The sequence below is a fragment of the Sciurus vulgaris genome (genome assembly GCF_902686455.1).
Source record: "Sciurus vulgaris genome assembly, chromosome: 3".
NCBI lineage: Eukaryota > Metazoa > Chordata > Mammalia > Rodentia > Sciuridae > Sciurus > Sciurus vulgaris.
The window spans coordinates 34,494,454-34,519,748 of NC_136463.1; the positions used below are offsets into that span (position 1 = coordinate 34,494,454).

The 25,295-nt window shown below is 44.9% G+C and overlaps 1 protein-coding gene across 6 annotated transcripts; it reads right to left on the reverse strand.

Annotated features, from left to right (window-relative positions):
• On the reverse strand, nt 1-24,859 carry MTMR4 (myotubularin related protein 4). 6 transcript variants are annotated; one of them, XM_079131347.1, is made up of 19 exons: nt 24,742-24,859; nt 23,561-23,599; nt 19,275-19,364; nt 18,845-18,961; nt 18,200-18,282; nt 16,335-16,495; nt 16,127-16,223; nt 15,861-15,974; nt 14,850-15,046; nt 14,478-14,606; nt 13,877-13,988; nt 13,177-13,372; nt 12,792-12,977; nt 12,542-12,712; nt 12,237-12,391; nt 4,850-6,245; nt 2,810-2,920; nt 2,481-2,569; nt 1-2,274 (listed from the first exon to the last, which is right to left on the reverse strand). In XM_079131347.1, the coding sequence occupies exons 2-19, from the start codon at nt 23,561-23,563 to the stop codon at nt 2,097-2,099; spliced, it is 3,585 nt and encodes a 1,194-aa protein (XP_078987473.1). In that variant the 5' UTR covers nt 23,564-23,599; nt 24,742-24,859; the 3' UTR covers nt 1-2,096. The 6 variants fall into 6 exon arrangements, with proteins under 6 accessions (XP_078987473.1, XP_078987475.1, XP_078987474.1 ...); XM_079131349.1 differs by lacking the exon at nt 24,742-24,859 and adding an exon at nt 24,538-24,713; XM_079131348.1 differs by lacking the exon at nt 24,742-24,859 and adding an exon at nt 24,509-24,713.
• Between the last annotated feature and the right edge of the window lie 436 nt (nt 24,860-25,295).

The window sequence follows — 25,295 nt, forward strand, 5'->3', positions numbered from 1 at the left end:
CAGCACTAATATAGAGATTTTATTTAAACTGAATTGAGTTTGTACAGCACATTGCATGTTTGTCACGACGCAAATGCACAGTTTGGATTTTTGGCCACATCATGTCACTTACACCCATGATAGCTCTGAAAGGAGTATTTGATGAACACATCTGAGCCAGAAGCCCAGAGTCTCTCTCCAAGGCCATGCAGTTTATTTACTGATGGGACAGTCCCTCAAAACAGCCACACAAAATAGACAGATATAGTCTCCCCAAATATTACCAATCTTACTCCTCCTGAAAACAGGCAGAGTGAAGCGCTATGAAAGTAAAGTTAATGAAAAAGCCACTAGTGACTGGCAATAATTTTTAATGATTGAGAAAACAGTTAAAAGAGTTTTATGTATCAGAGAAAAGGAAGAGTTTGTTACTTTTTCAATGATCTCAGGAATTTCCCAGACACAAAATCTCCATTATTCAGCTCCACTTAAATGGGGGAAAAAAAAAAAAAAAAAAGTTCTGCTAGACTGACCTAAATACGCCAAAACTTTTTAGGTTACATCCATGGCAAGTATAAAAGCAGCACAGACGCTTCTCTGTAGACTGAAGAAAAGGTCAGGACAAATAACAATTCTTGTTCTAAATGCAGATTCTAGTTATTTTGGAATGAATTTTTTTTCTAGAAAGCAACATGAAAGTAGCAGTGAGAAAGACAACTACCACAGTTTTAAAATAGGATAAGCCTAAATGTAATTTGCCTTTTATACACCAATGAATTAAGGAAAATGTATAAAGGAAATCCTAATGGTTTCATTATAGGACAAGGAGACTGTATCTGTCCCAACCACAGTACATGGCTATATTACTGTATCTTTTGGTTAAGTGCCACTGGTACATATTAAGATGAAAAAACAAAATCAAAACAAAAAAAAAAAATTTTTTTTTTTGGTCCAAATGGACACATTTTCTCTCCCAATTTTGGTATCAAGGCTTCATTCTCTTGTTTGGGTTCCATTGTTAAGTGCACAGAAATAGACAGCAGCATTTGTACTGAAACCCTCACATACCAAACAGCATATTCTAGGAGGTAAAAACCAAACACTAAATTCTACCCTCAAGGTGTCAAGTGTTCAGGATAAGAAGCAGTGTGACTCAGAGGAGGCAGCAGCCAAGGGAAAGACAACATGAGGGAAGTGGGCAATGGAATAACAACAAAAACCTTTTATTTCATGCCAGGAGAGGATCAAGGTGTAGCTCCTGTATTAGCACCAGGACAACTAGGAAAAGTCAGGCGGGAAGGGTAGGGCATAATCAGCAGATATTTCACAAGGATAATTTTTGCTTTTCCCTTCTCATTCACAGTGCATACCTCCAGAGCTGCCACTTGGCGTAACAGAGTGACCACTGCCTTCACAGCTCTGATTTTTGCCAAGACCAAACATCAACAGAGTTTTTCTCTGCTCCCAAAAATGCCTCACTCCCTAGAACTGTCCCCTAAAACTGTATATTCACTGATGCTGGCTGATGAGCCAAGTGAAAAATACATTGAAACCTCCACTTGCCCAACCAGTCTTTAAACCAAACTCCACAGAAAGACAGTACTAATTGCAACTAGAGGGAGTGCCTCTAAAGACCGAGCCTTCATGCACAGACACAGAACACAGAGGTACAGAAAAGAGTTCATCTCAAATAGGATAGGAATTCCTATCTTGTATACTATAATCTGCTTTTTTCAAGGTGGAGGAGAGATGGGTCTGGTTATCACTTGCAGTTTGGTTATACATATGCCTTTCTATTGCTGTTTGGACACCTTGCACCAGGCAGTATCTATGAAATCATCATCCTGCGACCCCCAGGAGAAAGAAGCTAGAGTCACCAACTCAACATTAAGCTTCCAGACTCTGGGTCTGGATCAGGACCATTACCCCCAGAAAAGGACCTCTGCCAAACTGAAATTCCTCTGCTCCAGTCTCAAGGTACCAAGTAGGATTTCTCAAGATGGTATCTTTGAGCTCTGTGATTTCAATGAGCCATACAGAGGAAACTTTCAAACTACACCTGAAGCAGATCTTCCCTTCAAACCTGTTAAAACTGGACAGGTAATCTCCTCTGGCATTCAACTGGAAGCTGTAGCAATGGGCTTCTTCAGATGTTGGCTCATGAGCTCCCTGGCACGAGATACTTGAATGTGTTCGTAACATGAGTTACAGACGAGAACTGGGTCATACAGTTGTTGATCAGGAATGGGCAGCTTCAGGTGGCAGCATCCAGCACAAAATACATTCCCACAATTTCTACCAAAGCACAAAGAAGGAAGAGTTCATCAGAAATGCCAGTATACTGAGAATGAGTTATAATCTAAAAGGCCTTCCATGAATGGATGAAGAGAAAGGTTGGAACAAACGTGGTTCCTATAAAGATGTCTCCATTTTCCGAGTAATTCAATTTAGTTCCATAACTATGTGCTGCACTATTTTATGAGTCACACAAAACATCTTACCTGCAATGGTGTCTTCGTTTGGCCAACCAGAATTCACAGTCACAGTTATAGCAGTGCGATGCCATATGGTCTGGAACCCAGCGAGTCACCTAACAGAAGGCACAAGGAAAAATCCCAGGTCCTTGTCAATAGAGTGGAAGAACAACATTACAACAAGGAGAGCAGCCCAGGTGAAAATGACGAGGCCAGTCTTTATGACAGGCCACTACTTGTCTATGAAAATGACATGCATCTGGGGGGAAGGTCGGTCTATAGTATGTCACTCATCTCTGAGAAATATAACTCACTGGCTCACATTAAGCACCCACCACATATTTGCCTATACATACCTCAGTCTCCTTCTTATCCACAGGCTCCCAGCTTGCTTCTGAAAGGCAGTCTTCACTGTGATCAGAGCCAAAATCTTCCGTATCACTGCCATCTGACTCCTTCAAGCATGTCTGAAAAAAGGCAAAAACATCAATATCACTTTTATCACCACTAACACTGTTTACTATGTGTAAGGCACCATTCTAAGTGCATTGTATGCATGAACTTATTTAATTCCTCACAATAGTCTTGTGCTGTATAGTACTTTTATCCTCATTTTACAAATAAGGAAGCTACACCGGAAGAAAATTAAGTTCCATGCCAGGCATAGTGGCACACACCTATAATCCCAGGGACTCAGAAGGCTGAGGCAGGAGGATTGAAAGTTCAAAGCCAGAGTCAGCAACTTAGTGAAGCCCACAACAACTTAGCAAGAACTTGTCTCAAAATAAAAAATGTTTAAAAACAGACTGGGGATGGGGCTCAGTGGTTAAATGCCCCTGGGTTCAATCCCAGGAAGGAAGAAAAGCAGGCAGGCAGGTGGGAAGGAAGATTAAGTTTTAGGTAAGTGGTAAAGTTGGGATTTGAACCTAATATTCTGGCTTCAGAGCAGTGCTCTTAGTCAGTATGCTATATCACAGGGCAGAAAGACTGTCTTGTTGCATCCTAAACCAGGCACTGGCAAACTGGCCCACAAGCCAAAACCAGCCTATATTTGTAAATCAAGTTTTACTGGAACACAGCCTAAGCCATTCATTTACATTAATCATCTATGGCTATTTTTGTGCTACAAAGGCCACATAGTTATGACATACATGGTATGGCCTACACAAACGCTAAATATTTACTATCTGGCCTTTAGAAAATGAAGTTATCCAACTTCAGTTTAAAGCATCACCCTGAATATTAAGAAGTTGTTAGCTCCATCCACTACACCAAAGAGACGTCGGCAGCAGGCAAGTGGGAGTGCCTTAACAGAAGGAATGGAAGTGCCTATGTAGCAAGATATTAAGGGGGAGGGCTGGGGTTGTGGCTCAGTGGGGGAGAACTTGCCTAGCTTGTGTGAGGCACTGGGTTAGATTCTCAGCACCACATATAAATAAATAAATAAAATAAAGGTTAAAAAAAAATAAGTGATTCTTAAAAAAAAAAAAAAAAAAAAAAAAAAAAAGAAGATGGATCCTAGAAGCTCCCATCGGGTTGTCCTGCGAGAACCCAAAGAACCCAAAACAACCCAACCAGTAAAGCCTGTCTGGTCCTCCTCATATATCACCAGGATTGTTAAAAAATGTCCTAACTAATCTCCCAACTCGGTATCCAACCTCATCAAAATCTTACACTGTTTGCTAGGGCTCTTGCTCAGTGGTAGAGCACTTGCCTAGCATATGAAAGACCCTGAGCTCAATCCCCAATAATACACACATACAAGTAAAGGCTTTAAGATATATAAATATAGAATTCTACATCCAATAGAAATGATGAAATTAAAATATTTTTCAAATTCTACAATGTTGCAAGTAGTTTTCTTAAAATATAAATATGATCATTTCCCCCCAGCCTAAAATTTCATTGCCTTGAGAGTAAAATACAAACAAGGATACTCAAACTGACCCTCCCAATCCCCATCTAATTCTCCACCTCCAACATATTACCCACCTCTCCTTCATAGTCCTCAGAAGAAGTATGTATGCCTACCTACATACATACAGCCACACACCCACCCCTTTAAGCCATGCCACTGAAGTACCTGTTACCTACTTGCTTCTGCAAATGTGTTTCTTTTTCATTGTCTACCTAGTGACATATCACACATTCTTTATTCAACTCAAGCATTATCTTCTCAAGAGAGCCTTCCTCGACCTTTCACTCCACTCTAACCCCCTAACACCCAATACCTTCCTCAATCATAACACTTACCACAACTACCATGTTGTTTACTTTCATTCTACAGCCCAAGCCCAGTGGCACACAGCAAGTGCCCAACAAATGAATATTGAATGGACAGAGGGATGAATGGATAAAATAAATGAAGGGATGGATGGCAATTGGTGAATACTTACAAAATCATCCTCATAGTCCATGGGGGGCTCTGCTGGAGGGGCACAGCAGTGACGAATATCCAGTCTCATCTGAAGCTCACGCACCTGTCGACGTAGCTGCTCTACCTCTTGCTTGTACCCTGCTTCAATTTGCCGTAACCTATGCTGGATCACGTCTGTGGGAAAGGGGAGTCCATCATCATCCAGGTAGAGTGGAGGCACTGGAGAAGGGCAGCTCAGTGGGACAGGCTTTGTGTTGGAGACTTGCTTTGGGTGACCAGACAACCACATCCGGTTGTTTTTTCCTCCTGGGCCAGTACAGTGTCCATTGGAATGACTAGAACAGATAGGTGACTTTACACCTTCTCTCTGAGCCCACTGGCCCCCAAAGCAGGACCCTGTGGCCCTCATCTGCTTACTGCTTGACCTCTTGCTACAGCAGCCATAGGAAAGCAGCCGCCGAGGGGTAGTCTCCCCACTTGGGAATGAAGTCACCAAGCCTTGGAAGCTGTCCCAGTTGGACCCTAGGAAAGAGAACTCACTGATCTGGCTCTGAGAAATTGGTTTTCGGACCAATTCCAATGGCACTTTCCCAAAGCGAGGATTTTCCAGTAACTGCCCACTCCTATTATTTCCTTTCTTGCCAGTGTCTTCCTCCCTACGGATCATATCCAACACAGAACTGGGCTGTTCCTGGTGGGAGATACCTGCCACAGACTCTGGGGGATCTTGGCTGAGGAAGTCAGTGCTTGGCTCTAGAGGAGTTTGGCAGGCAGCACTTGGTGGATTACAAAGGGTGCCCAGATTGTGATTCAGAACACATCTGGAGGTCACACCTGGCACAGATTCTATCTGTGCCTGTTGGGTGGCACCCGGAAGGGAGTCCTGGGCAGACTCAGGAAAATCACAGACTCCACCACACTTGCTGGAAGTGATCTTGGAGGGCACACTGATGGTTTCTGTTTCAGGACAATGTTCAGGTGGCTCTCCTGAGCCATTGAAAGTCCTACCCAGCTCATCCTGGGCAGGAGGGTTTGAAGCTGGTGTCTTAGTCTCTTCCAGGACTTTGATCTCAGGATCAATGTTCTTCATTTCCCGGGACACAGCAGTATTAAGCAGTTTATAACTTAGAGAAGAGCTTTTGTGACTCTTGAAAGGTTTATTGCTCAGGTAGTCTTTCTGGCTGCTGGGCAGAGGGAGAGGAAGGCCTATTTCCCCTACAGTCTGCTGGGGACCTCCTACCCCAGATTCCACGAAGGTTGTCTCTGATCCCTCAGGATTGCTGTGCCAGGGCTCCAGGCCGACTCTGACCTCCTGACAGTGGTTATTCAGGTTAGGGTCACTGGATGTGCGAGTCAGGGGGCTGCTTGTGTCACAGGCAGAAAGAAGATCATCCATGGATCTAGTTTTAGGTAACCTAGAATGACAATTTAACAACTCCAGTTCAGGAAATGGGAGCCACCTTCAATAAAGAGAATCAGGTCATCAGAGCAGTATCAAAGCCAGAGTTCGCAAGACAAAATGACATTTAAGGTTACAAATAACCAACGTTCCATGAAAAAAAAAAAAAAAAAAAACTCTGTTAAAAGGATAAAACATGGACCTAACTGTTAAGAACCCAGGATCTTCGGCTTTGTCAGTATTCAACCTATACAACCTCCCTGGGCAAGCTCAACTACTTGCATGGGTTCAACTGCCTGTTATGCCGATGCTTTCTAAATCTACTATTCTAACGAGGACCACGCCTGCACCTCAAACCTAATATCACATATTCTCCATCAGAGTAAAACAGAAAGAAGATGGGTTCTGGAGCTAGACAACATAAGCACCAATACTGATGAGCTATAAATTATAAGTAAGTTATTTAATTTGTTGGATACTTGGTTTCCTCTCTGTAAAATGTTAATAAGGCTGGGCACAGTGGTATACACAATTGGAAGGCTAAAGGAGAAAGACTGCAAGTTAGAAGCTAGCCTGGGCAACTTAAAATAAAAAATTAAAAGGGCTGCGAATGTAGATCAGTGATAAAGTACCCCGGGTTCAATCCCCAGTACTGGGGGGAAAAAAGTTAATAAATTATACCTTCTAGAGGTGCCATAAAGGATTCGAAATATAGGAAACCACTCACAGACTTAAGATAACCTCAAGACTACTTAGCATAGCTTTTTACAACCTCTAAGCAGCAGCGCACCCCTCCAAGTCCCAAGAAAACTCCTGCAAATAAACAATACTCAAAGGATTTGAGAGACATTCATACATCACCAAATGGTTCACATATATTTTCCAGAATGACCATCCTGACTTTTAATGCAGTTCAAAGTCCTTAGAGCAATGAAAATTAAGAGAACCTTACCAGAAAACAGAAATCACTGGCTACCTCTTTTTAGAAGCCTTAGTCACTTTGGTTCATAGAGAAAAATCCCCCAAAGGTGAAGTTACAGTATGGCTTATTTTAAGTGTTTGGCTTTTGAAACTTTATTAAAATAAATGTTTTAAATATTTTTTTATGATTGATTTTACTTTTCTCATCAAATTTGTTTTTATTTTTTTGTACTGAAGATTGAACCCAGGGGTGCTCCACATCCCCAGCCCTTTGTATTTTTTATTTTGAGACAGGGTCTTGCTAAGGTGCTGAGGCTTGCCTCAAACTTGAAGTCCTTCTGCCTCAGCATCTTGACTTGCTGGGATTATAGATATGTGCCACTGTGCCTAGCTTTGTGATCAATTTTGATTTCATTTTTTCTAATTTTGAGACAGAGCCTCACTAAGTTGCCCAGGCTGGCCCCAAACTTGCGATCCTCCTGCCCCAGTCCCCTTAGTAGCTGGGATTACAGGTATGGACTACCACATGTGGCTAAATTTTTTATTTTGGGACAAGTAAAATGGCAGGAAATTCCAGGAAGGCAGAACCACTGGTTATTACAGTCTCTGAAGTCTCAGTCAGAGCTCAAATTCCAGACTGATAACTTTAGGAAAGGTTAAAGTATCCACTTCTTAGAGTCACCATGAGGATTAAACAAAGTAATGTGCATTAAAACACATTACTCATTGCTTCCTATAATACATTATTGCATTTACTGTTTACTTATTTATTTCCCTCTACTAAAATACCAGGACTATGTCTTACTTGAATCCCCAGAACCTAGCATAGAACTAGGCAAATGATTTGAGGAGTGAATGAGCTCAAAATCTAACATCAAGTGTCTACTGCTAAGTGCCAAGTGAATGGAACAGACCAGTAGAGCTAAACAGTATGTATCAGGAGCTTCCAGGGCCCAGCCATGACCTACTAAATGAGAATGAACAAGAATGAGGCCTACCCACCTGTATTTTTTCTGATTTTATTATTACTATTTTTGTGGTGCTGGGGATAGAACCCAGGGCATCCTACACGCTAGGCAAGTGCTGGCCCTCTGAGCTACACCCCAAGCCCAGTGTATTTTTTTAAAAAGTACAACTTTTTTCCTCTTTTTTGTTTTACTTTTTATTGTGGAAACTTTTAAGCATGCAAAAGAAAACTATTAGTAACTCCAAAGTACTCTTCACCCACAATCAAATAGCAATAGTCTGCATCCTCCACAATTGACCCCTATGTGCACCACAGGTTTAATCAGTGGTGCCAGAATAAACAGTAACATCTGAGGAGCTCAGGAGGAGAAGAGCTCATCCAGCTCATAAGGTCAGGGAAGACTACACAGAAGGGGTAGGATCTGAGCTGGGTATCAAATGTTTTAGACTTTACTAGAAGATGATGAAAGAAAACATGGCATTTTTGATCTAGAGAAATGTAAAATGAAAGATAAGTCAAGTAAGTTGCTACAGAAATCAATTCCTTTCAAATCCTTATATCATTTATTCCTCTAAATGCAAATCTCCTTCTTGAGCTGCCTACAACACACCTCTTTATCATCGACTAACATTTAAATACCAACCACCTGGTATCACCTCTTTCTCCCCCAGATTGGCTTGTCTTCTCACCTTTTTCTTTCTTTCTTTTTTTTTTTGGTACCAGGAATTGAACCTAGGAGGTACTTAAACACTAAGCCACATCCCCACCCCTTTTTTATATTTTATTTTGAGACAAGTTCTTGCCAAATTGCTGAGGCTTGCTTGAACTCACAAGCCACCTGCCTCAGCCTTCTAAGACACCGGGGTTACAGACAAGAGCCATCGCACCCAGCTCTTCTCACCTCTTCAATGATACTAAGGTTCTCTGATTTTCTAAGCTCAGATTCTTGGGATGCATCTGACTTTGAAGAGACTTCACTCTGCACTTCAACTTTCAACCAATTCCATAGTTTGCTAATAACTTTACTACTATGCTTCTGAATTTAATCCTCTTTTCCAGGGACTGTTCTCTTCATATGTGAATTATTACAACCATGCTGGCTGGTAACCACCCTGCTCACTGATAAGCTCTCCAAAAGTCCCATCATCAGTAGGTCACAATAACTTCCTACACTAATTGACTTTTGACAAATGAATCAAAGTAACTTCTTTAATGTTTAAAGTCCTCAACGACCAGCCCTATAAATCTATTCCTCAGACTAACCCCTTTCCAACCCGTCAGCTCCAGAGAAATTTGTAAACTCTCTCCCATATCCAGTTCCTTTGGACCTCTCTCCACTAGCCTTGTTACAAACCCCAAAACCCCCTTTGTCCCATGTATTTGTTTGTCCACTTAGAAATTTACTAAGGCACCTATTATGAACCAGGCCCTGAGCTAGACATCTGGGACATAAAAAAGACAATGCTCCTATCTGTTCCTTCAGGAAAAATTTCTGAGTAAAACAGTTACCAAATGATCCTTTAAAGCATATCTCATTTCTCTAACAGCTTTGAAATATGCACATTCTTACTTGCTTAGATGCTGACCTAGAATTGTTCTGTAGTTGTTCTGTGTTTTATCTTATAGTATCTTGAAAGTAGGGTTGCTATCTTCTATTCATTGTTGTAGCCCACAAAACCCAGTACAGTACTAAGCCACTTGTAAGTATTGAAGAAATATTTACTAAGGTGATAAATAAGCTACTATCTTAAGGTAATGATTATTAAACAGATCACAGAGCTTATTAAGAATCTGATAAGCTGGGAGTGGTGGTGCATGCCTATAATGCCAGAGGCTCTGGAGGCTGAGATAGGAGGATCAAGAGAGCCAACGTCAGCAATGGCAAGGCGCTAAGCAACTCAGTGAGACCCTGTCTCTAAATAAAATACAAAATAGGGCTGGGAATGTGACTCAGTGGTCAAGTGCCCCTGAGTTCAATCGCTGCTAACAGTTGAAAAAAAGAATCTGATAAAAAGCTTTTCCCTGGAAAAATAAACTTTTAAACCTATTCCCAAATTCTGCAATAGTGTGGGGAAAGGGAAAAATCGCAGAATTCCAAAGCCTGTCTCCTGACAATGGACTCAACCGAAAAGACCCAAAACTAGACTGGGGCATAGCTCAGAGGTAGAATTCTTACCTACCACACACAAGGCCCTGGGTTTAAACTTCAGCATTGCAAACAAAACAAAACAAAACAACAACAACAAAAACATAATCAAAAGCTTAAAATGTTTTTTGTTGTCTTTTATAATAGTCAATGTTACATTTTAATTTTAAAAAATCTTCATCCAATAAACAAATATCAAAATTTGAAATATGCTTTAAATACAGCATATTTGTTTCTAGGAATCTGACAAAAATACTAGCACAAATGCAAAGCTATATGGGTAAGATAATATTATTAAAATGTACATTTTGGAACGGGGTTGAACCCATGCCATGCACATGCTAAGAAAACCTCCACCACTGAGCTATGCCCCCAGTTGAACTATACATTTAAAAATTGGTTTAGATTTTTTGTTGTGGTTTTTGTTTTTGTTTTTGGTGGTGCTAGGGATCAAACCTTGTTCTTGCAAATGATAGGTAAGCACTCCATAACTGAACTACATCCCCACACCCACGATGATTTTTTTTTTGGTACCGTGGGTGCTCTACCACTGAGTTACATCCCTAGCCTTTTTCTTTTTTATTCTGAGACAGGGTTTCACTAAGTTGCTGAGGTTGGCCTCGAACTTGCAATACTTCTGTCTCAGCCTCCTGAGTCACTAAGATTATAGTAGGTATGTGCCACTGAGCTGGCTCCCATACCATGATTTTTAAAAAACAAATATACATATAAGGATATTTGCTAAAGCATTCCCTGTAATGATAAGAAAAAGAAAAATTACCTAAATGACCAGTAGGTACACTCTAATTTTGGGGCTACCATGCAGCCACTAAAAATAATAAAGTGGAGCTAAGAATGCAGCTCATAAGCAGAGTACTTGCCTAGCATGTACGAGACCCTGGGTTTGATCCCCTACAGTGAAAAAAAAATTTTTTTTAATAATAAAAATAATAAAGTAGCTTTATACGTGTTGTCATGGGATGACAGCCTGATCAAAGTGGAGGGAAACTGCAGGATGATGTGCAAAACATTCAGGTTTTGTTTTTTAAAAACAAATATAATATAGAGGTAGGAGTACGTATGCTGCCCCAGTTTTACCTAGAGAGCCAAGACAACTTGCACCTGAGGGGCTCAGGTGTGTACATAGGTACATCCACACTATGTACCTATGTAGAGATATTTATAAACATCTCTACATTGGTACATCCACACTGGGGGCTGGGGATAGAACTCAGTGGTAGAGTGCCTGCCTAGCATGCATGAGGTCCTGGGTTCAATCCCCAGTACTGGGAAAAATAAAATTTAAAAAAGAGAGATAAACATCTGGAAGTGTGTAACAGTAGACACCAGTGGGAACAAAGATCAGGAGTAAGGACTTTTGTTATCTATTTTTATATTGTTTGACTTTAAAAAAAAAAAAAATAAGAAACAAGAATTGCTTTTATAATTTAAACAGCTTCCATCCCTCTTCCCCACAAAAGTTCAACCAGAAAGTTTATTTAATTTCTTGCTTTAAATTCTGGCCTGTATCTGAGGGAGTAAACGCCATCTCCCTGCTGGGAACCCATTTCCCCAAGAGTCAGATGCTTCTGGAAACTAAAAGTTGTAAAGGTAAAGGTTACTAAGATAGCAAGCTCCCCATGCATTGTATCAGTGAACAAAAATCAACACCATTCCCACAACTTCATGAAATAATCCTTTCTTTTTCATTCTCCTCTCCCCTGCTTGGGTATGTCACATGAGGTGATAGCAGCCCCAGGAAAGAAGGCAACCAACCTTATCTTAAGAGAAGACCTTGAAAACATACAGTGTATCCCAGGCTAGCCATGAGCCTAGTGCCATGTTTCTTCTTTAACTGATTCCAGAAGTTGCTTTTAAATAGCTCGTTTATAAAAAGGAAAATGACATTTAGGCAAGATAGGAATCAGTTACTGCCTTCCTAGTGGGCAGAGGAGAACAAGGGCTTTTCTCACCTGTCCAGAGAGCGGCCAGAGAACTCCTGGCTCTGGGCCACTGGGGAAAGGTAAAGATCCATATTTTCTTCTCCAAGTGTGCATGGAGATGATGCAGGCAGATAAACAGCTGTCCAGAGGTGAAGGGCTCTCACATGACAAACAGGATGTAGGATCTAGGGAAGGGCCCAATATTAGTGTTTTGTGAGATATTCCTAGTCCCTTTTCCTTCCCTAAGTTTTTGGCTCTATATTCTCCCCACTAACTCAGCCTCTTCACTCTACAGATTCCCAAGTAGCACTCACAGGAAAAGGTCTTGGACTTACCATGTCTGAGCCGGGTGTGTAGAGGAAGTTATGAAAGTTCTTGTTGCCAGCTCGCAGGAGCGCCCACACAGAGCACGTTCGCTTGTAGATATTGCGCTTCTCTCGCTCACAGGGGTTGTTGGCCAGGAATGTGCCATAGAGACAGGAGTATGTGTGCTGTACCAGTTTTACCTAGAGGGCCAAAATAGCTTACACCTGAGGGCCTCAAGATGCCATTCCCCCCATCCTGGTCACAGGCTTTAGGACTTACCAGGAATGCTTCATTAAATTCAAACAGACAGGGGAACTGCTTAAGCAACTGATGAACAGAATCAAGCCACTGGAGGAACACGGGGCATTGTTCATTTTGGTCCTCTGCATTCTCCTGGTGGCCACAGCGATCTCCAAACTTGTGCCCAAAATCCAGCCAATCAGACTCCACTAACACTTGGAAGCCCTACAAAGGAAATAGTCCAAGCATAAGGTCTCTCTGGAAAGCCTACTATGCTACTTCCCAGGGGACTACCCAAAACATGGAGCTGGTAGCTTCAAAGAAGAACAGGACTGAACTAATGTCCTCTACCAAAAGATTCCTCCAGACAGTTCCTGGAACCCACCACCATCCCTCCTCCTTATACCCAACCCCCTCTCAGTACCTCCAGCGTCCTGTAATACGGATCCAGTAATATTTTGGCCAGGGCGACAATCTGCGGTGTCCGGTCCCAGCCATCAGAGCAGTGCACCAGCACAGGCCGGCCTTCCCGGTCTACTGTATTAGCCACCAGCACAGCTGCTTTCAGCATCACTGACAAGTGCTGCAGCCATTTGGTACTTTCCAGTGCTGACAACCAGCTAAGCAAGAACAGAAATCAAGGCCATCGCTAAGGGTACTGGGGCTATAAGTCTTTCCACCACTCAAAACCAGCTCAACCCAACAAAATCCCCAGTAAGAGCTGGAACCCAGAGGACCAACCCATGGCCTTTTTGCCAAAAGTACCTAGCAAGAAGGTAGGGCAGACAGGACCTGAGGCAGAAAAGAGCCTCTTAGGATCTAGAGAGGAAATGGGAAGCATGACAAGCACATTTAGCCAATTTCTCTCCCCAGTTCTCTATGTTCTTTAAGTAAGACAACTGATCTAAATAAAAAGAATCCAATGTCCTGTGACTATGCCAAAGTGTTGGCTGAGAAGTACAAGTAGTATTCTTGGAACTGGCCCACCGTACCCAACTCCACCCAGGCTCTCAGGTCTCCTATACCTCCAAATTTCCCGTCTCCTCATCAAATCCTCCAAAAACAAAAAGTACTGAGTAAGGGATGAGACACGAGGATTTGGAATCCCAGCAGGGAGAACCTACTTGCTGGGATCTGGCATCTGGCTACACACAGCCCGGAGGTACTGGAAGCTGTTCCGGATGGCATGGATGTTGGCCATTCCCATAAACACGACCTCACAGTTGGGATAGTACTCTGTAGACATGAGAGAGGAACAGAAAATAAAAGCAAGTCCTGGTAATAGGCACCCAGGTCAAAAACAGTCCTAGTAGACAAAGCATCCCTGGCAGTGAAGAACACTCCAGATGGGAATCAAATATACTCTTGAAATCTGGAATCTACTTTTATCTCTGGGTTCTCTGGTGCTATGTAGTAGTAGTATTAATATTAATGACAACAGTACTACTAAGAATGACAACAAATAGTAAATTCTCAAAAAGGAGAAGGAGCTTCTCTGTGCCACTAATTTCATATATGCAGCCTCTAATTACCCTAACAATGTTGCAAGGTATGTATCACCCCCATTTTACAGGTAAGAAAATAAAATTTGATGAAGAACTTAAACATAACTATAGCTAGTAAGTGGCAGAGTACTGGTTCTAAGCAACTTTGTTTGATTCTTTGCACTACCTAAGTTGCCCCCAAACCACACCCTCACCAAAGACACACAAAATACAGCAATACCTTCACATTCACAACCTCCACCCTTGGCCCGATTAGCCACTGCTGCTGTGTAGGATCGTGCATCCAGGATCAGTAGCTTTTGGGGGGCTGCTGTGCTCTCCACCCCAGAACATGCAGTCAGAGAGGAATCTAAATACATATCAGGAAGAAGACTCAGGGTCAGACACCCAGCCTCACTCTGACTATGGCACTCCCTCTCAGAAGAGAGGAATGTACAACTAGGGAACCACCCAACTCACACCCCAAAGCCTTCCAAAAGGCAGGCACTTAGACACTCTGCATATATCATCTTTTTCCCATCCTCTCATGGGAACTCCCTGGCTCCCAAGGAGAGGGCCTATTGCCTCAGGTCTAGCACCACCCATGCCTTACCAAAGTCAGTGTCACAGGCCTCGCTGGTATCATTATTCCCAGTGCTGAGAGGACCCCCACTGGCCCTTGTCCCTGGGTCCAGAGCACAGGCTTTGGCAATGGACGTGACCAGGTACTCATCGTCAGCATTGCGCCAGCCCCACCAGCTGATCTCAGGTTGGCTGCAGCGGGCAATGGCAGCCCCATTGCGAAGATGTCTGACAAAAAGGGGAAAAAAATAATAATAATAATAATGCCCTTGGCATTCAAATCTCCCAGAAGCCTACCACAGAGACCTGAGGGGGACAGACCCAGGTCTCAAGAGCCAGTAGGGGCAACCAACTCATCCTGGCTATGATAATAGCAACCAAAAGCTTTAACATCTCTAGAGAGCTTTACAGTTTACACAGTGCTATCATACACATTTTCTCAAATGGGCTCTGTATTCCCAAGGTGACCTTGACTCATCAAATCTGCAAAGCACCTGCTCCAGGTACAGACACACAGCAGGAGAGCAAGATCTGAGCCAAGAATATGAACACTTCTAAGCCTCATGCTTACCACCTGTTTCACTCTATTTTAGTACAATGTTCTTGTGCAGGGGCCAGTAAACTTTCAGTAAAAAATCCAGACAGATTTTTAGCTTTGTAGTTCACAACCAGTCTCTGTTGTCATTCTTCTTTATGTTTTTTTAAATAACCCTTTTAAAATGTAAAAACCATTCATAGCTCACAAGCTCTACATAAAATAGGCTATAGGATAGATTTGGTCCAGAGGCCAGTTTGCAAGTCCTATATTAAGGCAATGTTTTACACACACACACACACACACTCTCTCTCAAAAATAAAGTGAATAAACTTCCCAAAAGACTTATCCTTACAAGAAAAAGATGAGGCATTTCTTATTTTAAAGTTATTTCAGTCACTTCTCCAAAGGGTATCCATTCCCAGCAGGCTGCCCAAAACCTCAGATTTTGTCTCTTTCCTTACTGCATAAAAAACAGCCTCCATTTTCCATCTCCCACTACCTCACCTATACACAACCACAGGAATGCGCTTCCAGGAACGGAAAGAAGCCACATTCTCCAGCTCTTTATCTGTGATCCACACAGGAACCAGCAGCTTCTGGGGGTAACTGGGGCACAATCTGAGAAGAGACCAGAGGAGATTATTGAATTTCTATGTGACAACAAGACCAAGAGGATATTTTTGTGGGAAGAGGGACCAGGAGCCCTCCTCTCTCACAGACCCAGGAGCCGTGCCCATCATGCTTTGATTCCCCCACCCCTGCCCTCTCACTTGTAGTTGCTGTTGATATGTGAGACTCTCCAAACATTCTGCAGGTCAAAGCCCATCCTGACAAGCTCTGCCTCCTGCCGACATCGTATGTGATCTCCTGCAACACAGTCCCCAGTCTGTCAGCTTCCCAGAATGTCGATGTCCAGGGGTGGAAGTTATGAGAACTGAGAGATAAGAAGCAGCCTCCCAAAGCAAGCACCTAGCTCACCTGGCTGACACAGATGGGTATGCTGGTCCTCCTCAGTCAGACCCAGGCACCAGGCATGGTAGGCAAAGGCAAAGAGGTCCTCAGGTTTGGCAGGTCTTGCTGTGGCCCGACTTAGCCTTGTGAGCCACTCTTGGCACTGCTTGAAAGTGGAGAAGTGACACCTGCAGGGCAAGGGATGAGGCAAAGGACAGATGTGCTAGGGGGAGGGACAAGGGAACACTGACCAGCACCCAGAAGAAGCTGTCTCTTGTGACAATTCCCAAGAATTTCTGTATTTGAGACCTATTTATCTCCTCTGGTGAGTCCTGACCATTTCTCACATCAAATCTAAAAACTACCACATGGCCTGAATCTGCACTCCTTGTTCCTACCCTACCAGTTAGTACTATATGCCATGACTCCCTAACACAAGCCTTCTGCTTCAGGCAGGACATCCTGTTCACATCACTCCTTCCTCCTTGTTCTTTCTCTTCTTCTGCTTGATAATGCCTCATCTCCACCTAGCCATATCCTACTGACACTTTGAACATGGTTTTAGTGCCACCCTTTCCTTGAATCCTTCCTAGCCTATCCTCTTCCAGATTCCTTCTTCTCCTGCATCTTAAGCACCTAAAATGTTAAACAATATTGTTTTCCATAATGTACTGCCACATGTTGAGTCCTCCTTCAACAACCAAACTTTAGCTTCTGTGAACGAAAGGACAATATGTATTCTTTCTGAATCTACCCCAGAGCTGAGCAAATGGCAGGCTCTAAACTGAGCAACCTTCTAATACTCCTTGGAGTCATCTCAGTCTTTTTTTTCTCCCGTAATCCAATGTCTCAGCAAATCCTCTCACCTCTACCTTCAAAATACACACAGAATCTGACGACCTCTCTGCATTTTGACTGCTACCACCCTAGATAGGCCAATACTATCTCTCGCCTAGGTAACTGCAATAACTTCCTAACTCGTCTCCCAGTTTCTGCCTTGGCTTTTGTCCCTGTTCTTTCCCATTTAGTTTCAATACAGAAGCCAGATGTTTCCAGCAAACATTATTCAGATCACATCACTCCTTTGCTCAAAATCCTCAGGGGTTTCCTAATGCTCTCAAAGTAGAAGCCAGTTATTGTGACTCTCTACTTTGCTCTGAGACCTTATATCCCACCATCCTTCCTCACCTCCATGCACTCCACTCCAGCCTACTGTCTCCTGCTATTCTTCCAGTGTGTAGCACAGGTACATACCCACCTCAGGGTCTTGGCAATCACTATTTCCTCTGTCTGGCACACTCTTCCCTCAAATATCCACACATTCACTTTCTTCAGGTCTTGACTCATAATGTCAACTTTTCTGTGCAGGCTTTTCTGATTATTTGTTTAAAGCTATCATCTTCACCCCCATAGCACTCCATGCTCCTTCCCTGCTTTATTTTTTCCTTTATACTTATCATGTAGAAAAGTATCTCCCCACTGGAATATAAACTCCATGAGGAGAGAGAATTTTATCAATTTGCTCTCTGATGTATCTCTACTCCCTAAGATATACTGGTCTAGAGTATACAATAAGCGTATGTTAAATGAATAAATAGATGAATCAACAATAATGTGAATGCTCTACCAGATATTATCCTAGGTGCTTTCATGTGCATTATCTCATTTAATCCTCATGATGACTCTAAGAGTTAAGTATTATCCCTATTTTTTCAGACCAAGACACTACAGGTCAGTAAACTGACTTTCCCAACCCAGAACAGTTTTTACCTTTTCCTCCAAGGGGGAAAATAAAACAGAATCTTTCCTCTCTTGCTCCAAAGAAACCTGCAGCAGAGAGGTCTGAACAAGACTAGAGTCAGGGGGCCTAAGTAAGGCCTTACTGTTCTCACCTCACCACTTTGGAGTCCTTGCAGGCAATGTGCAATTGGAACATATCACGGCTCTCCACACTGTCAATCATCCGGAGGGGTACCTTCAGAGGAAGGACAAACGGAGGCTCAGATCCCCCACTCAGCACCACACATTCCCACCTTGGCCCAGGTGCTGATGTATCATTGGAAGTAAGGAAACCGGCATTTACTGAGGACCTTGTAACTATGCTGGATCCTTGACATATCTGGCCCCAATTCATAATTATAATAACCCTGCAAGGTAGATATTTTCACCCTATATTTTAAGGAGAAAAATCAAGGTTGAGTTAGAAGACTTGTCCAAGGGAACACAGCTGGAGTGACAGCACAGGAAAAGAGCCCCAAAGTCTGCACTCTGCCAACAATGCCACTGGGCCCTTTAGAAGAGCCAGCAACAGGGTAAAGAAAAAAAGGGGAAGGAAGAATGAGCCTGAGAGACAGAAAGATAGACCTATAACTAGGAGAAAGATGTTAGTGAGAAAGAGAAGGAGCTCCAATTTGTTTTGGAGCCCCAACTTTTCTTTCATGCTTTGGAGACATGATCAGATACAGCAATAGAACAATACCACCTTGAACCTCATAGAGAGCTAAACTTGGGTGTGGGAAAACAAGACAGGAACTTACGTTGATGACAGAGTCCTTGAACTTGATATGCAGCCTGTAGTTAGAGATGGCAATGAGGGCATCAGCTGCCCGGCCCAGGAACTCCACTCCCTCTCCCTGAAGTACTGTGAAGGGTACCTGTCAAGGGGCAAAGGAACCCTCAGTTGCCCCTCGTTCTCCTCTGTAGAATCTTCTGTGGAAAAACTGAACCATGGCAGGAAAGGAGAATCTTCTCCACAGTCATGGCACCAAGTAACAGCTGCACAGGAAAGCTGCCTTTCCTTCCCTGAAGTCAAAGACTCCATAATGTACCCCTCAACCCCACCCTATGAGACCTGGCAGTCAGAGCTTCAGTACTAGAACCTCTTAGAGATTTGGTGGGGAGGGAAGGAAGGGTATGTTTTACTAGGCAGAGAGCCCTATTCACCCTAAGTCTCTAATTCCTCCTTACCTGAAGATTTTCCTCCTCCTTCACCAGTTCCTTGGGAGGGAAGAGATCCTTGGCTTGGATATACTCCAGGCTGGGGGGCCCCTCCTCACCCTGTTGGAAGGCCACAGGTATGAGCTGCCAGGTTCTATTTGTCCCTTCAGGCTCATTCATTCCCCTCCTCTATTAATAAATCTTACAGAACACCCCCCCAAACACACACACACACACACACACACACACACTCCAACATGCTTCTCTTTTATTTTCTTCCTTTTTTTTTTTTTTTTTTTTTTTTGGGTGGGGGGGAATTGAACCCCAGAGTGCTTTACCATTCAGCTATATCCTCAGCCCTTTTAGTTTTGAGACAGGGTCTCACTAAGTTGCTGAGGCCAGGCTCAAACTTGTGATCCTCCTGCCTCAGCCTCCTGAGTCACTGGGATTACAGGTATGTGGCAGGGTGTCTGGCTTTTCTTTCTTTCTTTTTTCCTTTAATGGCACTGGAGATTGAACCCAAGGGCACCCTATCACTGAGCTACATCCTGAGACCTTTTTAATTTTTTATGTTGAGATAGAGGTCTCACTAAATTACCCAGGCTAACCTTGAACTTGTGATCTCCCTACCTCAGCCACCTGAGTAGCTGGGATTATAAGCAAGCACCACTGTGCCCAGCTCCCACACATGCTTCCAAAGGTTCTGGCCACCAAAAGAAGGAAAGGAGACTGGCTTGGTTGGAGGTGGGGAGAGGTAATATAGAGGGGGTACTCAGGCCTAGTAAGCATAACAGGAGAGTAAGGGAAGCCAAGGACGAACTGGGAAACTGCACTGTTCACAGAGGAACTCTGCTCAGAATCAAAATTTCAAATGAAGAAGGGCAGAAAATCACAGGGGGTAAAAGACTAATGTAAGGGTAAGACAGAAGTAGGAGTGGGAAAGTGCTGCCCTGAGGAAAAGGAGCCAGGTGTGTCAGCTAACCTACAGCCATTGAAGCATCAATCTGGTGGGAGAAGGAGACAAAGAGGAACAGGTTGGGGGATTCAGTCCCAAGCCTCTAGAGGGCCTTCAAGGAGCTTTCAAAAGAAGGATGTGTTTTGGAGCAGAGTTTATCTTCCTGTTAGGCCTACACTGCTGTCAAGCCCCCACTACCTGCCAAGAACCTGCCCAGCCTGCTGATCTGAGGGGAATTCCTAAAGAATACCCACAGCCAGCAGAAGTCACTCCCCTCCCAACCACCAGGGAGGAGAAAAACGGGGATCCACTACCTAGAGAAAGAAGACCCAAGGACAGCCAGGGGAGAGAAAGAGAGAAGGCCTGGCAGACATTCACGGGGAGGGGGGGTGTGGGGGGGTATGTGTATGGGAACATCTGAGAGGACAGATGGGGGAAGCTGAGAAGGAGCATTAGCCAGAGGGGAGGAGGGGAAGACTGGGAATGATGCAGAGGTACAGAGCCCTGCAGAGGCAGGAAAGATGGAGAAAAAAGAGGTTGTCTGGGGGACAGTCAAGGAGAAAAGACTGGTATGTCAGGTGAAGGATAGACTGTGGAAGGGGGAGGGGACTGGAAACCCGGGGATAGCTCACAAACATCCTATGCTCCCTGACCAGCCCCCTAACATCCCACACAGCCTACTAGCCACATCCCACATCCCCAAGCAAGGATGCAGCGGGTGGGACCGAGATGGAGAGGCGGAGGTAAAGGGATATACCCCTGTAGGGCGGGGCCTGGAAATCTGCAGTCAAGGGCAGTGGCTGCAGGACCAGGATGGGCCACAAAATATCTATCCCGGGCCTTCGATAATCCCCAGCATCCGAAGATTGAAGCAAGCCCAATAAAGAAAAGGGCTAGCCCTTCTCCCAATTCCCCCAAACATTTGGGTCGTGCCAGGGACCTGAGGAAGAGGCAAGGGTTGAAATTTAATATCCCAAAGGCTGGACCTGGGCGGGGCTGCGAGTGCAGCAATCGTCGGAACCCCCCGGACGCCGCAGGCAGAGCTAACACTTACGAAGCAGCTAAGCATGGAGCAGGAGACGCGGGCGGTCAGGCTCATGGTCGCGGGCGGTCTGGGCCAGCGCACATGTCCCCGGAGCCGCTGCGCTGCCCGCCAGCCCCGGGCGCCCGCCGCATCCCGGCTGCGGGGCCCGCCAGGTGCAGCAGCGGCGGCCAGGAGCAAGCGCGGCTGGCGGCGGGGAACCGGCTAGGCTCCCGCGCGCCTCTCCCCTCCTCTCCACAATGGAGGCCCAGCTCCGCCCTCCAGCACGAGCGCGGAAGGGAGGGGAGCGAAGCGAAGGGAGAGCCCGGGATGGCGCCGGGAAGGCTGAGGCAAGGCGGGGCGGCTGTGCGGGGCCCGCCCCCCACCCAGGCTCCTCCCTTTCTGCAACCGCGTGGGAGGGCAACCCAGGGCTTTCTGGAGTCCCAGCTGAGCGACCGCCCAACACTGCCGGGGAGGTAAAGGCAACCTTTTAATTTCACCTCACTCCCCTCTTATCACACAAGCGTTCCTCCGTCCTCCCCTCCTCCCTGGGTTCCCCCAACGACTGCTCTGAATCCCAAGATGAACCTCATCGGGCATCTCCATCCATGCCCTTTCCAGTTCAGTGCTTCCTCCTTCCCTCCAAAACCACCACCCACCACACCTGGTCTATCAGTGTCATCCTCCAATCCTCTAACCTCACTAAATTCTTTGGTACCCTTAGAATGGACCCAACTCTAGTACCTAGTTAGACATTCATAGTTCCGAAAGGGAAGTCCTTTGTGTCTTTATTTCATGTCCCTGCTCAACCCTACTCCTTCAACTCCATTTCTCCCTTGTTTCACATCCTCTGATCTCTGTAAAAGAAAATCCTTCTTGGAGAAAGAATTTCTTAGTCTGAGAAAGAGAAAAACTGGAATTATGGACCACAGAAGCTATACAGAAACAACTTGAAGCCCAGGGGTAGGGCTGGAGGTAATTGGGTAAAGGTCCAAAGAATAACAAGTAATAATAAGGGAATCAGGGGCTGGGGAGATAGCTCAGTTGGTAGAGTGCTTGCCTTTCAGGCACAAGGCCCTGGGTTCGATCCCCAGCACCAAAAAAAAATTTAAAAAATAAATAATAATAATAATAATAATAATGGAATCAGTATCACCAAGAGTCAGAAGGAGCTGGCTGGAACCCCAAACTTCCTGTGCCTAGTAAATTTCAGAAACTAGGGCTTTCGTTGTGGGGAGGGGACAAACAGGAGATAATCTGACATTTTAAGCATCTACTATGAGCCAAGTTGTTTCAAACATTACCTCACTAAAATCTTTCAAACCTCTAAGAAGTAAGTCTTATCCTGTTTTACAGGTGAGACTTCAGCCTAGAGAAAAGGTATGCAATTTATCTAAAATGGGTTTGCTGAGAGAAAACCAGATCAATATTACAAACACCATAGATCCACATATCGGTGGAAAGAAGGGAGAGAAGGAGGGAATCCTCTCACCAATCGAATGCATTAACTGTCCCTAAGCACAGGGGACACCTGGAAGAAACTGAAGAGATGCAGCCAGGTTAAGGGCCTGGCCTGGAGAGGGCCTACAGTTCTCTCTCATCTCACCTCTTCCTCCTTCTAGCTCTCAGGATTTAAGGAGTACCTTGAAGTTCAGGTGAAAGAAGGGCAGTTGCAGTTAATGGGAAATTTACAGGACTAAACCCCTGGTGATTCATCATATTCTGGGTACCTTCAGGATGACTTCCTACTATATATTCAGCCATCAGATTTCCTGCAGTGGCTTAACAGCAGCACCTGAGAGCTGGAAAAGGTCCATGGTTTTGGTAGAGACACTTGACACAACACCCACAATATTCAAGGGACTCACCAGAAGTCCAAAGGTTTTAAATACAGAAGATGTGGCTTTTTAGACCAGAACACAGAGATTTTACTCAACTAAGAGGAGGGTTGTTATGAAAGGCTTAAGGGAGTCAGTGGTATATAGGTAGTACATGCAGAAAAAGACTTCTAGAGATTTCTGATCCACTGCTTTATACTGCCTGATGCTTTTCAATCTAAAAAACCCTGAGTTGGGGGTATAGTTCAGTGTTAAAGAACTTGCCTACTATGGACAAGTCCCTCAAAAAAAAAAAAAAAAAAAAAAAGAGAGAGAGAGAGAGAGAGAGAAAGAAAAGACAAGAAACCCTAATTACCCTAATTTACCTCCTGTGCATATGAACACGGTTAGGAGCCAAACATAGTAGCTTGAAGCTCAAAGTCCAGGAGGGGAGAGGTGACTTCACAGAAATCGACACAAGGGTTACAGAAAACAATGATCTGAGGAAAGAGAGAGTACTCACCATTCTACCGTGGTGAGGGTCCTGGCTGACTGCTTGTCACTATAAGAAAATAGAAGAATGTAAGAGTAAACAGTACCATTAACATCACTCTAGCATCAACAAAAACCACACATCCACCCTTGAATCTCTCTACAACTCTTATTTTCCTCCCTCACAGAGGATCCAACCTTTCCACAAGTCATCATACCAGACAGAAACAATGGGTACATGGAAAGAAAGCAACAAGTGATCCTGCAGGGCATGAATTCAGTCACAAAGTTCTGGAACAGGAATGAGTGTCATCCAGGATCACTTAGCAGAACTCAAGAGTCCTGACTCCCAGACTGAGAAGTAGAACACTCCAAACTCTGTTCTTTACAAGAGAACAGAAGAAATGCCAACTCTGAAGACACTAAAGCTGTCCAACTAGGACTCATTTTTGGCCCTAGTGGGACTGTTCTGCCAGTCTGAGTATGGGATTAGATCCACTTGACCTCCAGAATCCAGAGCAGAGGACAAGAAAGAAAGGACCACCACCTGTGATAAGACAGCAACAGGACTGGACAGGTCCTGCTGAGTGTAGTTAACATCAAGTGGGGTGGAAGTTATGGGGTAAAGGCAACAACCGGAACAAAATCAGGCTAGTCAGATCTTGGAGTCAGCATCTGTCCAGTGGGTCCAAGTAACAGGGATTTCAGGATGAGGCCTCCTAAACCCACTTAGGGAGCCAGGCCCACTGACTCCTTTTTGCCTGCTATGCTCAGAGGCAATGCAGCAGAGTTCCGCAAAAGGCTGCAAGGGTAAACGCCTCCATCTGTGGTCCTGCCTGCCTCCGGGATCACAGTATCCTCTTCCCCAGCCCACCCTCCCTCATGGGGGAGCCCGCAAGCGGAAAACCAGAGGTGCTGCCTCACCGCCCACTGGCACGCAGCCTCAGGGGAACAGAGAGAGGCAAGGAGAAACACGGACCAAGTCTAGGAGGCCCAGGGTTTCCGGACCTACGGAATATGGTCCCCGGAGACAGGCCAGGCTGGCAGGGGATTCCAGGTGCCCAGGTTCTAGGGGCGGAGCCTAAAGACTCGGAGGCGGAGCCCGGAATGACAGAAGGCGGGACTCAAGAAAGCTGGTGGGGGCCGGGGCGGAGCCGGGCAAGACGTGGTCCCAGTTCCCAGGCTGGCAGTGCACAGGGCACAGTGACTCACCCAGGCGGTGTCCGCCCGACCCTCCAAGGCAGCGCTCTCACGACTTCCGTCTCCCGCAGCTGCCGAGACCGCGCAGCTCGAACCCCACCACGGTGCCCCTTTACCCAACCAATCGTATCTCTGCCCTGTGCCCGCCCTGACCAATGGCTACTCCAAGTCCCGCCCTACCCCCCACCACGCAGCCGCCGCCCTCACTCTACGTTTCTCTCATTGGTCAAACGAGCAGACGCCTTCCCAGCCTTTAACCTATCAGGCGCCGGAAGATGAGACAGTACCTGGAGGGAGGAGGCGCGGCGTCGAAGCGCAGACGCGACCAATGGGAAATCACAGCGCGTCCCTGCGGCAGCCAATGAAAAAACAATAAAAGAGAGCTGCTGACTACTTAGGGGGCCGGAAGTGGGAGTAGCTAGTCGCCTACCGGTAGCGCAATTGGAGGCGGGGCATTGTAGGAGCACAGGCATTGGGGTCACTTCCGGTGGTGACCCCGCCCTCGGGGTAGCGCTCAAATATATCCCCGGTGGCGTCTTACTATATCCAATCTCGTCTGGGTTTCC

Coding starts and splice junctions, on each gene's coding strand:
- MTMR4 (XM_079131346.1), bottom strand. CDS start 21,298: ATGAGCCTGACCGCCCGCGTCTCCTGCTCCATGCTTAGCTGCTTC. Junction 15,047..15,860: donor ATTCCTGTGGTTGTGTATAG/GTGAGGTAGTGG, acceptor CCTTTTTGTCAG/ACATCTTCGCAATGGGGCTG. Junction 2,921..4,849: donor TGGACTATGAGGATGATTTT/GTAAGTATTCAC, acceptor GCCTTTTTTCAG/ACATGCTTGAAGGAGTCAGA.